The sequence below is a fragment of the Chelonia mydas genome, chromosome 23 (genome assembly GCF_015237465.2).
Source record: "Chelonia mydas isolate rCheMyd1 chromosome 23, rCheMyd1.pri.v2, whole genome shotgun sequence".
Taxonomy (NCBI): Eukaryota; Metazoa; Chordata; order Testudines; family Cheloniidae; genus Chelonia; species Chelonia mydas.
Window position 1 is genome coordinate 12,660,788 of NC_051263.2, and position 15,578 is coordinate 12,676,365.

At 51.2% G+C, this 15,578-nt stretch overlaps 1 protein-coding gene across 7 annotated transcripts; it reads left to right on the plus strand.

The window, feature by feature from the left end:
- Positions 1 to 6,811: 6,811 nt before the first annotated feature.
- LOC122463612 (zinc finger and SCAN domain-containing protein 31-like) lies at positions 6,812 to 15,578 on the plus strand. Of its 7 annotated transcripts, none has more exons than XM_043534440.1 (4): positions 6,812 to 7,022; positions 7,588 to 8,541; positions 10,720 to 10,894; positions 12,988 to 15,578. In XM_043534440.1, exons 2-4 carry the CDS (start codon positions 7,708 to 7,710, stop codon positions 13,869 to 13,871), a joined length of 1,893 nt encoding a protein of 630 aa, XP_043390375.1. In that variant the 5' UTR covers positions 6,812 to 7,022; positions 7,588 to 7,707; the 3' UTR covers positions 13,872 to 15,578. The 7 variants fall into 7 exon arrangements, with proteins under 7 accessions (XP_043390375.1, XP_043390374.1, XP_043390376.1 ...); XM_043534439.1 differs by having other exon boundaries at positions 6,904 to 7,022; positions 7,572 to 8,541; XM_043534441.1 differs by having other exon boundaries at positions 6,938 to 7,022; positions 7,601 to 8,541.

Genomic DNA, 15,578 nt, shown 5'->3' on the forward strand with positions numbered 1-15,578 from the left:
AGAGGGTGGCTTCACCTTATGCTCTGAGGAGTCCCAGCCCCTGAAACCCCTGAGCAGGGACTTCTCCCTTACCTACTCTATTTAGCAGTTGAGCAGCCTGTCTCTCGTGTCCACATGAACATCAATTAATCTGCTCTGGTTTCCCTGTAGCTTCTCTAAGAGCTGGGCTGCGGCCTACTACAGGCTCTCTGTATTTCTGCTGTTTTGGGATTGGGGTGGGGGTGTGTGTTTGCAATAACCTAGGAACTTGCCCGGGCTGTGAGCAGGTCACTCAAGATAGGGAAGGGATTTCTCCCAGGGGTTGGAAGGCCCAAGATCTCTCAGCTCCATGAGGAAAAAGAACCAAAGAATTCCTCAAGGGCTGCTGCTTACGTCGAACTCACAAGGAGGCATCAGACCCAGCACTGGATCCAGGGGGAGGTGTTTGGCCACATCTGTGTCAACCAGCTCTGCTTCTGTGGCTGCACAATCACCCTCTCCACACTCCAGACTTTTCAAGCCCTCCGATGTCACTCTGTAACTATGCCCAAAGTCTGCCACATCGTCCCATCTCCTGCTTTCCTGAGAGGAGTTTCCTGCTATTTCCTGTCCCAAACTAAGCATTTATGTTTGCTATGTAATTAATCTTGTGTGTTTATTCATTGCCTCCTTAGTTTGCTGCTTCTGCCCTGCTCGCTGCCATGTTAACTCTTTATTTACTGCTCTGTCTCTGCAATGTGCTTTTTTTTGTCCATACTGTGTGACTGTTCAGCTGCCCATCAGTACAACTATTGCTTTAGCTATTTCTGCCGAGATTTTGAGCATGTAGCCTTGATCCTGCAATGAGGTCCCCACAAGCAAGATCAGGGCCTTTATTTTTATTGACTGACCTACCTCGTCTGCTGCTTTTCTGAATTTCTGGTATTTTTTAGTTGAATCATGTGAACAGTCATTGTAATTAAGGGAATAGTGTTCATTATCGGTTACTGTTCTACATACTTAATTCTTACTAGTCACTTGACACTGTCTAACTGCATTATTATGTCCCTTAATTAGCTATCTTGTGTCATTTGCCCTTTTGTCATTTTTGTTTCTTATCTGCAGTTCTAACTTCCCAATCACTATAATGATGGGTTTATCACACTCCGGGGGGGTTTCCGTTTGTTGAATGGTAAGGGAGAGAGGCAGAAATTGGGACAATTGGGGAGGGGAGAACTCAAACACTTATAGGGGAGACTGAGATGTGTATGGGGACACTGGGCAACATGAGGATCAGTGGTGCAGCCTGATCTGGATCTTATGTGCTGAACTGGGTCACCCTGTCGCAAACAGGATATTGCAGAACTAGAGGGGGTTCAGAGAACGATGAAGGGAATAATCAAGGCCTGGAAGAACTCTCCTATGAAGAGAGATGGATAAGATGGGGGTTGTTTCCCTCAGCAAGGAGATGAATAAGAGTGGGCAAGATAATAGCATATAAAATAACGGGAATAAAGAAGATAGATCAGGAAATTCTCTGTTCTCCTTGTCTCATAACACATAAACCTGGGGACACTGAATGAAACTAAAGGGGGGCAAATTAGACTAACAGACTTTAAGACCAATAGAGACTATCATTTAGTCTGTCCTACTGCCCATCGCAGGCCACAGAACCTCACCCAACCACTCCTGTAATAGGCCCCTAACCTCTGGCTGAGTTACTGAAGTCCTCAAATCTTGACTCAAAGATTTCAAGTTACAGAGAAGTCATCATTTACTCTAGTTCAAACCCCCAAGTGACCCATGCTGTAGAGGAAGGCGAAAAACCACCAGGGACTCTGCCAATATTCCTTCCCTACCCCAGATATGGAAATCAGTTGGATCCTATGAATGTAGGTGAGACCCACCAGCCAGACACCTGAGAAAAAATTCTCTGTACTAACTCAGAACCCTCCCCATCTAGTTTCCCATCTCTGGCCACTGGAGATATTTGCTGTCTCAGATGGGCCAGATGACATTGTAGGCAACCTCATCATACCATCTCCTCCATAAACTTATCAAGCTCAGTCTTGAAACCAGTTAGATTTTTTTTCCCCACTCCTCCCTTTGGAAGGCTGTTCCAAAACTTCACTCCTCTGATTGTTAGAAACCTTCATCTAATTTCAAGCCTAAACTTGCTGAGGGCCAGTACATCTATTTGTTCTTGTATCAATATTGGCCCTTAACTTAAATATCTCCTCTTCCTCCTTGGTGTTTATCCCTCTGATGCATTTATAAAGAGCAATCATATCTTCTCTCAGCCTTTGTCTGATTAGGCTAAACACATTGAGATCATTAAGTTTCCTCTCCTAAGATGGGTTCTTCTTTCTTTTGATCATCGTAATAGCCCTTCTCTGCACCTGTTCCAGTTTGAATTAATCTTTCTTAAACATGGGAGACCAGAACTGCACACACTATTCCAGCTGAGGTCTCACCAGTGCCTTGTATAATGGTAGTAACACTTCCATAGCTCTACTGGAAATACCTCATCTGATGCATCCTAGGATTGCATTAGCCTTTTTCACAGCTGCATCACACTGATGGCTCATAGGCATTCTGTGATCAACCAACACACTCAGGTCTTTCTCTTCCTCTGTCACTTCCAACTGATAAGGTGCCCACTTTATAGCAAAAATGCTTATTAGTCCCTAAGTGCATGACTTTGCACTATTAAATTTCATCCCATTTCTATTACTCCAGTGTTCAAGGTCGTCCAAATATTCATGTATGATATTCTGGTCTTCCTCCATATTGGCAATACCTCACAACTTTGTGTCATCTGCAAATGTTATTAGCACACTCCCACACTGAAAAATAATAAAAGGAAATACTTTTTCACACAGCATGTAATATAGACAGAGGAACTCATTGCCACAGGAAGTCCTTGAGGTCAAAAACTTAGCAAGATTAAAAAAGGATTGGATACATATGTGGGTATTCTCATATCCAGTTACAATAATTATTACAAACAAAATTATGGTGATGATATTACACCTTATGCTTCTGGGTTTAAACCAATCTCTAATTGTAGGCAATCAGGATAAGACTTTATGTGGGCGTGGATTGTCCTATATCTGCTACTGGGGCGGGGATGGTGGGGGTTCTTGTTCTTACACCAGCCTCTGAAGCATTTGATGCTAGCCACAGTCAGACAGGATACAGAACTAGATGAACCTTGGGTCTGATCCAGCCTGGCAATTCCTATATTCCCATGATTTCCATTCCATGTGATAAAGGGACAGCCTCTCTACTCCCAGCCATCTATCCCCTACTTTTTTATCTGCAGTCCAGGCGGAACTACACAGTGGGGATAAGGGACCTAACACTCCAGAGAAGACGTTACAGTATTTGAGAATTTACAGTAGGGAGGAAGCAATTGCTGTCACTTACCCCAAAATGTTACAGGTGTAAGAACCAGGGTAGCCAGAATGGATACCAGCCCAGCATCTTTGCATCTGCACTGAATGCCTGGAAGAGATATTCACCCTTTGGAGCAGGCATCTTGCTGTTCCCATGCAGACATCACGTGTCCTGGAGTGCTGGGCTCTCTGAACCAGCAAAGTAAAACCAGACTTGGAACTTCAACTCCAAGGTAGTTAGTGAGTCTTGTGCATTGTGACTGGATGCTTGGCTTCCTGCAGCCCAGCTGTTCTCAGTGTGGATGAGTGTGTGACTTGGCAAGTTAGGTCATAACTCACTCCTGATGTACCTGCTCTCTGGGAAGGAACAGGGGTAGCTGTAATGGAGAGAAGACTCAGGAATTATCACCGTCAACGACCCCTGACTAACAGGCTAGCTGTTGGCCAAATCCTCAGAAAGGGCTCTGACAGCTGCTGCTGAGGAGTCAGTGTTGGAAACATGCATGTCACAGGGAAGCAACCCTGAGATATCAAAATGGAATGGCAGAATGTCCTTTTCCAAGGACTTTGTGAGTTTCCAAAAGAAGAGCAAAAGGGCCAAGAATAAGGACTGGAGGGGACACGACATGCTTTGTAGACTTCATAGAAGGAGTGAGGGAAACTCCAGTGAAAGTGGAGGAAGAGGAGCCAGGTCTAGGTCAGGTTTTGCCATCTCCAACAACTCATAAATATTCCTAATCCCAGTGTGGCTCTGAGCGTAGACAGGGGCTGGATCCCAGGTCCTACACTCCCACTGCCCAGGGAACAGATGACACTGAGGCCTGTCTGACATAGGGATATATCTACACTTCAACCTGGGATGTAACTCACAGCTCGAGATGCTGTTTGAGTTAGCATACTAAAAATACAGTGTAGTTGGAGTGGTGGGAGGGATTAGCTGCCCACACATACCGGTCCAACAAGATGCCTGGCATGTTCTCGGGGCAGCTAGCCCCCACACCGCCATGGCTACACTCTGTTTTAGCACACCAGCTCAATCAGAGCTAATGTGGCTAGGGCTCCTGGACCTGGAAATTACACCCCCTGCTCAAAATGTAGATGGACCTATAGTGCAAGAAGGTGGCAAGGATGGGCACATGGGGCTGGCCACAGGAGGAGCTCACCCCTCCCTGGAAAGGCCCTGGAGTCTTACACTACTTGGGAAGATATCAGAAGGAAGTAGGATGGTCCAGGGAACAGCAGAGATCCCAGGCCTCAGCCTCAGCTCTAGAAATCCCTCTTCCAAACCACCGTGGCAGCCTGCCTGCTGGCTGCTCAGAGGGGCTCTGCCCCTAGTTTAGGGGTTCTCAAACTGGGGGTTGTGACCCCTCAGGGGGTTGCAAGGTTATTATGTGGGCAGTCACAGCTGTCAGCCTCCATGCTCAAACCCTGCTTTGCCTCCAGCATTTATAATAGTGTTAAATATTTTTTTAAAGTGTTTTTAATTAATAAGGGGCAGTCGCACACAGGCTTGCTGTGTGCAAGAGGTCACCAATACAAAAATTTGAGAACCACTGCCCTAGCTTGTCTTCCTCCCTGCAGTCCCATTTCCTCGTTTCCCACTGGTCCTCTGACCACTGAGCCACAGCCATCTTCCCTGAGAAGTTTGGCTTCAGTCTCCTTGAAAACAATGGGAGTTGGCACGGGCAGCCACCTATACCAGGGGCAGCCTCACTGCCACACACAAAGGCTGTAGGAAAATGGGGACTATCTTGACTGAGGCCAACTTGGCTTCAGACCAGCTGGAAATAATGGGAGACGATGGCCATTTTGAATAGGGGAATATTCACAGACTTGATGGCAAGAACTACACGATGGTGAGAAACTCAAAACTCCCCCACCAAATACTGCCTGGCAACTCTGCCTCCCCTGCCCCAGGGCTGTGAGAAGACAGCACCTGCTGGATAGAATATGAACAGGGGACTTGGGGATGGCAAAAAGAAGTGGCTGTTTCACTGTGGGATGCCAAGCTACCACAACCCCAGACCCATAGGTCCTGCCCCATATGCCCTGAAGGCCTGTATGTCAGCTCATCCCTGTGAGGCACCAGATTCTCCCTATGAAGGCTCCAATGATGCAACACACAACATGAGCACCAAGCATCTGCTCCCCTCTTGAAACACCTGTCAGCTGAGACCCTGATTATCTCCCAATCTCCTTGGTGAGGCCCCCACTACCACTGTGCAATCTCTTATGCTCAAATAAATTGGTTAGTCTCTAAGGTGCCACAAGTACTCCTTTTCTTTTTGCGAATACAGACTAACATGGCTGTTACTCTGAAACCTGTGCAATCTCTGTTATCCAATCAAGTGTACAATGCTCTAGCAATAAAGGGTTCCATGCCTCAATTTAATTCCCTGAGCCACCCTGTCCCTCCATATTCTCAGCCTTAGAGAGTTCCCTCCCCATTATCCCCTCAGTGCCCCAATACCTCATACACTGGAGAGGCTGCCCCGATCCCTATGTATGCTAATTATCCGTTTCCTGGAGAGCTCACAGCTCCTTTTTTTAAGGACACAGGGCAGTTAGTACTTTGGTCCTAGGAGTCTGGGACATACCCTCAGGACTGGGCTGCAATCACTGAGGCTGGGAGCTCTGAGACTGTCATAATGCTCCAGGTGGTGCCATCTCCTCTGAGGTAAATTCCTCAACCTTCAACCACACCGGGAACAAATATGGCCACAGACCCAGGTCTTGAGAATTACCAGAGGAGAACAACATCTAAATGGCAAAGAGAGAGGATGAATTTCAGCCTAACTATGCCAGGTCTACACACAATGGAACAACTCCGTGAACAGAGGCAGAAAACAAGGCCCTGGCTCAATGGAGGCTGGGTAATGGGAAAGGGAGAACTGCAGTAAACTCAGCTCCCACGTCACCTACATATTGCCCAGACCTTAATCCCTTCTGCTGCCCCACACAGTACAGAAACCCCCCTGTACGATCCTCCTAGACATCCCACCCACCTGGCCTGGAACTTCAGCTAGTCAGAAGACCAAGGCCCTGTTCTGACCCCCTGGCCCCACATACCCTCCCAGAGGGGGGAGGATTTTTACCCTGTTGCTTTTGTTCAGTGTGTCTCATCCCAGTGAGGACTCAGAGGGGAGCTGAGAAAGGGGCCAGAGAGGCCTGAAATGGGGTTTCCCAGCTCAGGGCTGGCAGGTTCCTGAGATCTAAAGGGTGTCGGGGCAGGGTGTCTCCACAGCCCCGACAGGGGGGCAGCAGTCAGCCCGAGGAAGATGCTGGGGGAAGTAGCCCCTTGGATCCCCTTGACTGGTGATCCTGGAAGGGAGCCGGCCCTGGGGCGGGGGTCTCCAGCTCGGGGCGGGCAGCCCCCTGCCCAAGGCTGCAGGGCCCCCCTCCTGTCCCCCCTGCCCGGGAGCCACAGGCCCAGCCGCCCCGCAGCGGGGCAGCCCCGGTTGGGGGTGGGCGAGCTCTGGCCGCTGCCCCCTTCCCGGCTCTAGGGACTGAGCCCCCGCGGCGGCCGAGCGGGGGCCGGGCTCTGACTGACTGACAGCGATCGCGGCCAATCCTGGCGCTGGGGATTAACCCTGCGCTGGCCGGGGCGGAAGCTCTTTGTCTGGGGAACGGGGCCGGCCTCCCCCTGCGTCCGGGCGGGGCGGCGAGGTGAGGCGGGGGCGGCCGGGACCTGGGGTTCCGGGTGGGGGCTGGGCTGTGGGGTGAGGGAGGGGCCTGTCTGCGCTGGGGGGCAGGAACCTGGGGTTATGGGTCAGGCTGGATGGGGGTCAGGGACTCAGGGTGGGGCCTTCCTGTGGTGGGAGCGGGGCAGGGAGTCGAAATGACCATTATTGTCGGTTCTCACAAGCTTATCACAAGCCCCCGGATATTTGATGTTGTTCTTAGAGCTTCAGCTCAGTGCCCGCATTGGTTAAAATGAATGAAGTGGTAAGTTCCTAGCCCTCAAGGCTGCAGAGAAAAGCTTGGAAACCTGAATCCTACAGGGTCCAAAACAGAACCCACCATTTATTATTGTAAATCTCATGATGATAAAGCTAAACTCGTGATTTTTGAGTGCTTAGTTGTCAGTACCGGATTAGGGGTCAGCAGGGGCCAGTCTGTGCTGAAGGGGAGCAGGGGTTACAGCTCCGGCTGTTTGGGTGAATCAGGCCTGGGTGTCTCTTTTCCCTTCTGTTTACTGGGGTCCTTGTTCCACAGTGAAATCCCTATTCAGTGTTTTGCTGCAGGAGCCCCAGGAGTCTGGACCATTCCAGCAGGAACAAGGGAGAGAGGCAGTTTTGAAAACTAGAGCACTTACCTCAGCTGGGATAAGGCTGTTTTCACAAGACACAAAATGGCTGCAAAGCACCGTGGTCAGAAGCCCCTGGGGCTGCAGATCCAGGGTCCACTACAAGCTGTGCTACCGCATGTCAAAGTGGAAACAGAAAATCCAGCAGGCCCCAAACCAGGGAAGGAATCTGAGAGAGAAGAGAAAGACGCTGCTGTGATGCCACCCATCTCAGCAAGTCCCCCATTCTCCTGGACAGGACGACAAAAATCCAGCTTTGAGCCACAGGAGAAGATCCCCCAGCATTGGGAAAATCAAAGTCAGGATATGCTGCGAGCCCTCTGGACCTCTCCTGAGGCTGTTTCGGCATCAGCCCGGGCCCGGGGAAACCCAGAACTGCCTGAGCTCACACCAGAGGATGACATCGAGGTCTATTTGGCTTCCTTCGAGCAAGTGGCTGAAGCCTGCCACTGGCCCAGAAGAGAGTGGGTGACCCGACTCCTGCCCTCCCTCACTGGAAAAGCCCAACAGGCCATTAGCAGCCTGGATGCCAGAGACGCCCGAGACTACGGGAAGGTGAAGGCAGCCATCCTGCGAGGCTGCAACATCAGCACGGAGATGCAGCGCCTTCACTTCAGGCAGTTCCGCTACCAGGAGGCCAAAGGGCCCCAAGAGGTCTGCAGCTGCCTGCAGGAACTCTCCCATCGATGGCTGAAGCCAGAGATCCGAACCAAGGAGCAGATCATGGAGCTGCTGATCCTGGAGCAGTTCCTGACCATCCTACCCGAGGAAATCCAGAGCTGGGTCTGGGTACGTCACCCGGAGACCTGTGCCCAGGCTGTGTCCCTGGCAGAGGATTTCCAGCTGGGACAGCGAGAGACTGGAGTGTGGGAGCAGCAGGTGAGAGTGGGTGCAGGGGAATGTCCACTGGGTTCTGCAGGGAATTTGATGGGGTAGGTTTGGGCGCTGGGTGAACACAGGAATTCTCAAGGTGGGCTTGTTCTGTGTAATCCTGCTCTCAGCACTGGGGTCTGGGGCTCAGAACTCAGCTTGGTCCCCAGTTACCGTGATTTCCAGAGCTCCCTGCTCTGTGACGCTCTGCTCTGTAGATCCTGGTGTTCTCTCTTTTTAAATGTTGCTGCCTCCCACCTGTCCCCTTCACTCAGTACCTCTCAGCAGGCCCATCCCGAGCAACTGTGGCTGCTGTTACAGTGCACTCAGTGCCTCACCAGGGCTTGGATCAATAGTGAAGCCCCAGTCAGATTGGGGAAGGTGAGAGGGAGAATTGGTTACTGTGTTTAAACATGCTGTTCAGCAGGTTATTTTGGGTGCTGCAGCTGTGGAAAGGGGGCAAGGAAGGAGCCATTTTTGCTCAACAAGGGCAACATTATTAAAAGCCTGAGCAGGTATAAGTATGCATCCAGGTGTACCCGGGAGCTCTAGCAAGAGCTGGATGCCCTGGGATTTTCAAAGCGAGGGTAGGACTCTGCCTGAATGCCCAGGAAACATGTGTGGGTGCGCAAGGCTGAGAGGAAAAGCTCATGGCATTCCATTTGGATAGAAAGCTGGCTAGATTGTCGGGCTCAACGGGTAGTGATCAATGGCTCCATGTCTAGTTGGCAGCCGGTATCAAGTGGAGTGCCCCAAGGGTTGGTCCTGGGGCTGGTTTTGTTCAATATCTTCATAAATGATCTGGAGGATGGTGTGGATTGCACTCTCAGCAAGTTTGCAGATGACACTAAACTGGGAGGAGAGGTAGATACGCTGGAGGGTAGGGATAGGATACAGAGGGACCTAGACAAATTGGAGGACTGGGCCAAAAGAAATCTGATGAGGTTCAACAAGGACAAGTGCAGAGTCCTGCACTTAGGACGGAAGAATCCAATGCACCGCTACAGACTAGGGACCGAATGGCTCGGCAGCAGTTCTGCAGAAAAGGACCTAGGGGTGACAGTGGACGAGAAGCTGGATATGAGTCAACAGTGTGCCCTTGTTGCCAAGAAGGCCAATGGCATTTTGGGATGTATAAGTAGGGGCATTGCCAGCAGACTGAGGGACGTGATCGTTCCCCTCTATTCGACACTGGTGAGTCCTCATCTGGAGAACTGTGTCCAGTTTTGGGCCCCACACTACAAGAAGGATGTGGAAAAATTGGAAAGAGTCCAGCAGAGGGCAACAAAAATGATTAGGGGACTGGAACACATGAGTTATGAGGAGAGGCTGAGGGACCTGGGGATGATTAGTCTTCAGAAGAGAAGAATGAGGGGGGATTTGATAACTGCTTTCAACTACCTGAAAGGGGGTTCCAAAGAGGATGGCTCTAGACTGTTCTCAGCGGTAGCAGATGACAGAACAAGGAGTAATGGTCTCAAGTTGCAGTGGGGGAGATTTAGGTTGGATATTAGGAAAAACTTTTTCACTCGGAGGGTGGTGAAACACTGGAATGCGTTACCTAGGGAGGTGGTGGAAACTCCTTCCTTAGAAGTTTTTAAGGTCAGGCTTGACAAAGCCCTGGCTGGGATGATTTAATTGGGGATTGGTCCTGCTTTGAGCAGGGGGTTGGACTAGATGACCTCCTGAGGTCCCTTCCAACCCTGATATTCTATGATTCGGTAACAAAGCTTGAGATGCAGATGTGATCTACAAGATGTTATCAGCCCCTACTGCAGGGTGGTCAAATCCACAGGACAGGTGATTCGGACAGTGGTCAAGGGGGCAAGTGGGACCCTGCCAATTTGAATGCTTTGGAAACCCTCCAGGCACGTTGACAGTGGAGTGCCTGATGCCTGTAATGTCCTGCTCAGTCCTTTACAAGGCCCCAGTTGCATGGATGCCAGTTGCTATGCTGGCCCTGACTGCCTGGGACAGGACATGGCTCCAATAAATTAACCTCTGTGACTCCCCCTTCAGCTCATCAGAGGGATGAGTCTGTATTTTAGTGAGGCAGGTCCTCCAAGTCCTATTGACCCTGTAAGGGGCTAGGAGCGCTTTGCCAGCAGGGCCTTTTAGATACAGCTCTTCCCTGTGATTCTCAGGCCTGGCTCCAAAGTGATGTGCTTGTACTGGGTTCATTCCTAGGTCACAGTGCACGTAAAGGTTGAGGAAATGGAGACCCCTGAAGCATTATGGGAATCTCAGAACTCCCAGCTGGAGCAACTTCAACCCAATCACAAGTGTCTTCCCCCAGAGGAGGTTGGACAAAACAAGTCCAAGTTGCCCTGTGCTAAGGAGAATCAAGCACTACAGGAAACTGGTAATAAGCCATGTACAGGGAATAAGGGGTGTTCTTCTCACCAAGGTGGGGGCAGCAAGGGAAGGGGGCACAGATGACAGTAACAAGGGAACCCCTAAGTCAGAGGGTCCGGGGAGGGGAACTCAATGGTTCTGGAGAACTGTAATGATGTATAGAGCCTTCCATCTACAGGTAAGCAAGAGTGAAGCCTGAGAAAGAGAGGGGGCTCCATGGTGGCAGTGGGTGCTCATTAAGGGAATTTAGGGTGGGTATTGTGGGTCAAAGTTCATCATCCCTGGCCCAGGAAAGCTCCAGTGCCTTTGCAGTGAGTGAAGTGGGGCTGGCCATGAGAGGAACAGCTGTGCAGACCCAAGTCCTTGCCACCTGCCTCCATGATGTTGAACTATCCTCTGTGTCGTTCCTGGCATTCTGGGAGCTGTAGCAGTGGGAATGCAGGAGCTAGAATTCAGGCCCTCTGAATTCACTGCCAAACTCAGGAACAAGAATATCTGCATGTACTGGTGTAATGTATGATATAGTAAAAAATAAAGCCTGGAGAATGAGCCTCAGCACTGGGCATTGTGATGCTGATGGGCTGAGAAATCCTGGGAGGAACAAACTGTCCTGGGCAGCAGCAGTGGATTTTGACATGGTTTAGCAAAAGGGCACATACACAGGATAGCTAATACTTTAAGTGGATTTCTGTAATAAACGGAGCATGATCATCACCTTAGGAAGAGCAGGAAAAGCAGTTGTGTGGAATGGAGGTGTGTACCAAATAGATTAGCTAGTCCTGCTTCTGTGGGAATTGATCTCCAGAGAAACAGACTACTTGGGGCGAGCTGAAGGGAGTGAGAGAAACCAGGAGCAGAGAGCCAGCTAAAAGTGAAGGGGACAGAAAGATTTAAGGGGATGTTCAGCTAGGAGAAGAGGTAAAGAGACAAGCACAGGAGAGGCACAGAGTGAAGGCAAAGGAGTTGAGCTGAGAGGGCAGGAGTGAGAGAAAGAAGGCTGCGGGCAAAGAAGCCTGTATAGCAGGGGCGGGCAAACTTTTTGGCCTGAGGGCTGCATCGGGTTTTGGAAATTGTATGGAGGACCGGTAAGGGGAGGCTGTGCCTCCCCAAACAGCCAGGCATGGTCCGGCCCCTGCCCCCTCCCCCGCTTCTCACCCCCTGATGGCCCCCCCCGGGACTCCTGCCCCATCCAACCCCCCCCTATTCCCTGAAAGCTGCCCCGGGACCCCTACTCCATCCACTGCCCCCCCACTTCCTGTCCCCTGACCACCTCTGGAACCCCCACCCCGACTGCCCCCCGCCGCCCCATCCAACCCCTCCTCATTCCTGACTACCCCCCTGGAACCCCTGCCCCATCCAACCACCCCTTCTCCCTGTCCCCTGACTGCCCCCCGCCACCCCATCCAACCCCCCCTCCTTCCTGACTGCCCCCCCGGGACCCCTGCCCCCATTCAACCCCCCCGTTCCCCACCCCAACCCCTATCCACCCCCATGCCCCCTGACCACCCCCCCTGAATTCCCCTGCCCTCTATCCAACCCCTCCTGCTCCCTTACCGTGCTGCCTGGAGCGCTGGTGGCGCTACAGCCGCACTGCCCGGCTGGAGCCAGCCACGCCACCGCGCAGCACAGAGCACCGGGTCAGAGCCCGGCTCTGCAGCTGCACTACCCCAGGAGCTCGGGGTGCCAGCAGTGCAGTGAGCTGAGGCTGCGGGGGAGGAGGAACAGCAGGGAAGGAGCTGGGGGCTAGCCTCCCGGGCTGGGGGCTGGGCAGGAGGGTCCCGCGGGCCATAGTTTGCCCACCTCTGATGTATAGAATGGGTGGGATGGTGCTTAGCAAGGTGATGGGACTGAAGGGGAGGAGAAGGAGGCTATGAAAACCTTCTGATAGGGTCTGAGGGGGAAAAAGGAAGGGAATGAAGAATGGGGATGTGGGCATTCCTGACTTTTCCCCCTCCATAGCTCCCCTCAGCCCCATTTCTGCACGGCTGACTCTGGGGCATTTCCAGTGGGGAAGATGTGAGGCTGCCACAGTCATGGCCATGAGATGAGTGACTTTCCTTTACAACAGCAGCACATGAAATGGATTCTCTTTCCATCCAGGTGCCGGGATCCTGAGCAGAACTGAGGAGCAGCCCTGTGACAAAGGGCCTGAAAACCTGCTGCTGCCCAGCGTACCAGAAAGGGGATCGGGGGAGAGTGTTACTCACAGATGTGAGCAAGGAGGAGCCTGCAAGAGGCAGAAGAGGAGCCCAGCACACGAGACAAAGCCCCCAGGGGAACGTGACAGCAGATTCAGGAGACTAACCCAGCTCCCTGCACCGGGGAGACCTCGGACCATAGGGGACCTTCACCATCAAAGCAATTTTCTCAGGACAGAGAAACCCCACAGATGTAGAGACTGTGGGGAAAGGTTCTGGGAAAAGCAGAAGCTTACAGAGCATGGCAAAGTCCACAGGAGTCAGAGGCCCCATCCTTGTGCTGAATGTGGAAAGAGCTTCAACCGCCTAGCTCATCTCAAGACACACCAGAGAACCCACACAGGAGAGAAACCCTATTTCTGTGCAGAGTGTGGGAAACGCTTTGGCCACCTCTCCACATTGACCACTCACCAGAGATTGCACACAGGGGAGAGACCCTACTCCTGTGCTGAGTGCGGGAAAACCTTCACTCACCCCTCAGACTTGAACAAGCACCAGCGGTCCCACACAGGTGAGCGGCCCTACCCCTGTGCTGAGTGTGGGAAGTGCTTCAGCCAGCTCTCCAACCTGACTAAACACCAAAGAAGCCACACCGAGGAGCGGCCTTACCCATGCACCGAGTGCGGGAAGAGCTTCAAGTACCTCGCTGATCTCATCGTGCATGAGCGCTCCCACACGGGCGAGCGGCCCTTCCTATGCCCTGAATGCGGGAAGAGCTTCAGTAACAAATCCTCCCTGGCCCGTCACCAGAGAATCCATGCCAGAGCCGCAGCCAGAAACAAGTGAGACCATGTTTAACTATAGACTAACCGAGAGCTCTGCTCCCATTAGCTTATATATGTGATTGGAACAGAAGAACGTGAGCCACTACTACACAGCCTGAGGGAAATCAGCCCTCGACCCTCCCTTATGCCATTATCACCCCCTCACATCCTACAGGAGAATGAAGGAGGCTTAAGTAGAGTCCCCAATGCCTGAAACCTCCAGAAGATATTCTGTTCTTACCTGCTTTTACTAATAACACTTAACTCCTGTATAGCTCTCTCTATATGTTGAAGTGCTGCAGAAAGGAGGTAAGGTGATTGGAGAGCCCTGATTTCCTTTCTGCTGCTCCGGGGCAGGTGTGTATTTGTAGTACCTATAAGCAAAGCAGGCCAGCCAGAAGAGGAGAAAGGATTTTTGTTTTCCAAGGCCCTCAACATCTGAGATCCATCAACTCCATAGGAGAAACAGCCCTGCTTCCCAACAGCACCAAAACACCCCTCTGCTAGCAGCACCTCTCACAGATTTGTAACTGAGTAGGAGGCACCAGGGACTGCACCTCCATGACAGGCAATCTAGCTCCTCTGCCCCCACCACTGACCAGCTGTGTAGCTCCCATCTTCCCTGCTCTGCCTCACTGGCCCTAGCTGCATCCCAGTCCTTTTGTCCCTCCCCAGCTGCCACCCAGTAAATATGTCCAAAGTCTGCCATGGTGCATTATTAAATCCCCTTCACCTGGCTGACTCTTCCTGCTCCCTTGTCTCAACTAACACCACTGATGATGCATTTACTGCTTACTACTTAATTAATTGGGCACCTTCCTTGAATAACCAGCTATTTATTCATCTCTCACCCTTGTCTTCTGCTCCTGCCCTGATCACTACTCTGATATCACTTCTGTTTACTCCCCTGTTGTTTCAGAAGCTGTCTTGTTGCTCAGCTGCCTTTGACCACAACTACCAATTCAGTTGTGCTTATGGGAGGTTTTGATCAGACTACATACACCCTGATTCTGCAAAGGAGCTCCATGTGAACAGGCTCCTTTGGAGCTCAGTGCAGGAATGGACCCTCAGTATTTAACTCACTGACATACCTCATTTGCTGCTGTTCTGATTTATTTATATGATTTCCTGTTCACCTGATTATAATGAATTTAACAGCACTCCCTGTCAATTCAGTCATTAGTGTACTTAACTCCTTCCCTAGTCCCTTAATTAGTAATTAGCTGTCTGTCACTCATTCTCATTACCCAAATGTCCAACCAGCATGCTCCTCCCTCCTCTGCTGCTTCACCCCTGCCTGTCTCAATATCCACCAGTCTCATCACTGAGACCCATCCCTCTCTGATCACCATCTTATCTCCTTTACAGCACCTGCTTCCCCCATCCCCTTCAGGGCCCTCCATCATTTAGTTCTTCCCCCTGGATCAAATCTAACTTATTACTAGATTGACACACACTCCCCCCCCGCCCCCATTCTACCAGCATCACCACAAATAAACCTTTTCTTCTTACTCCTTTGCTTCCATCCAATGATGAGGGTTGGGGACAATCCAGGCCCTTTGCACAGTTATCCTCCCAAGTGTCCATTACTCTCAGCAGCATGGGCAGACCTCTCGTTAGTGAGGATTATGTAGGAGGGTGTTTTGGGACAGCCATTCTCCTGCTTGTTGTGTCTATTTCTATAGAAGCTGGTTAAACCTTTTAATAAAAACCATTTATGAGAACTGAA

Bases quoted from the DNA above. Each gene is read 5' to 3' on its own strand.
- LOC122463612 (XM_043534440.1), top strand. From the start codon at position 7,708: ATGGCTGCAAAGCACCGTGGTCAGAAGCCCCTGGGGCTGCAGATCCAG. The intron at 8,542-10,719 runs GTGAGAGTGGGT...GTTCATTCCTAG, and splicing joins CTGGAGTGTGGGAGCAGCAG to GTCACAGTGCACGTAAAGGT. The intron at 10,895-12,987 runs GTAATAAGCCAT...CTTTCCATCCAG, and splicing joins TCAAGCACTACAGGAAACTG to GTGCCGGGATCCTGAGCAGA.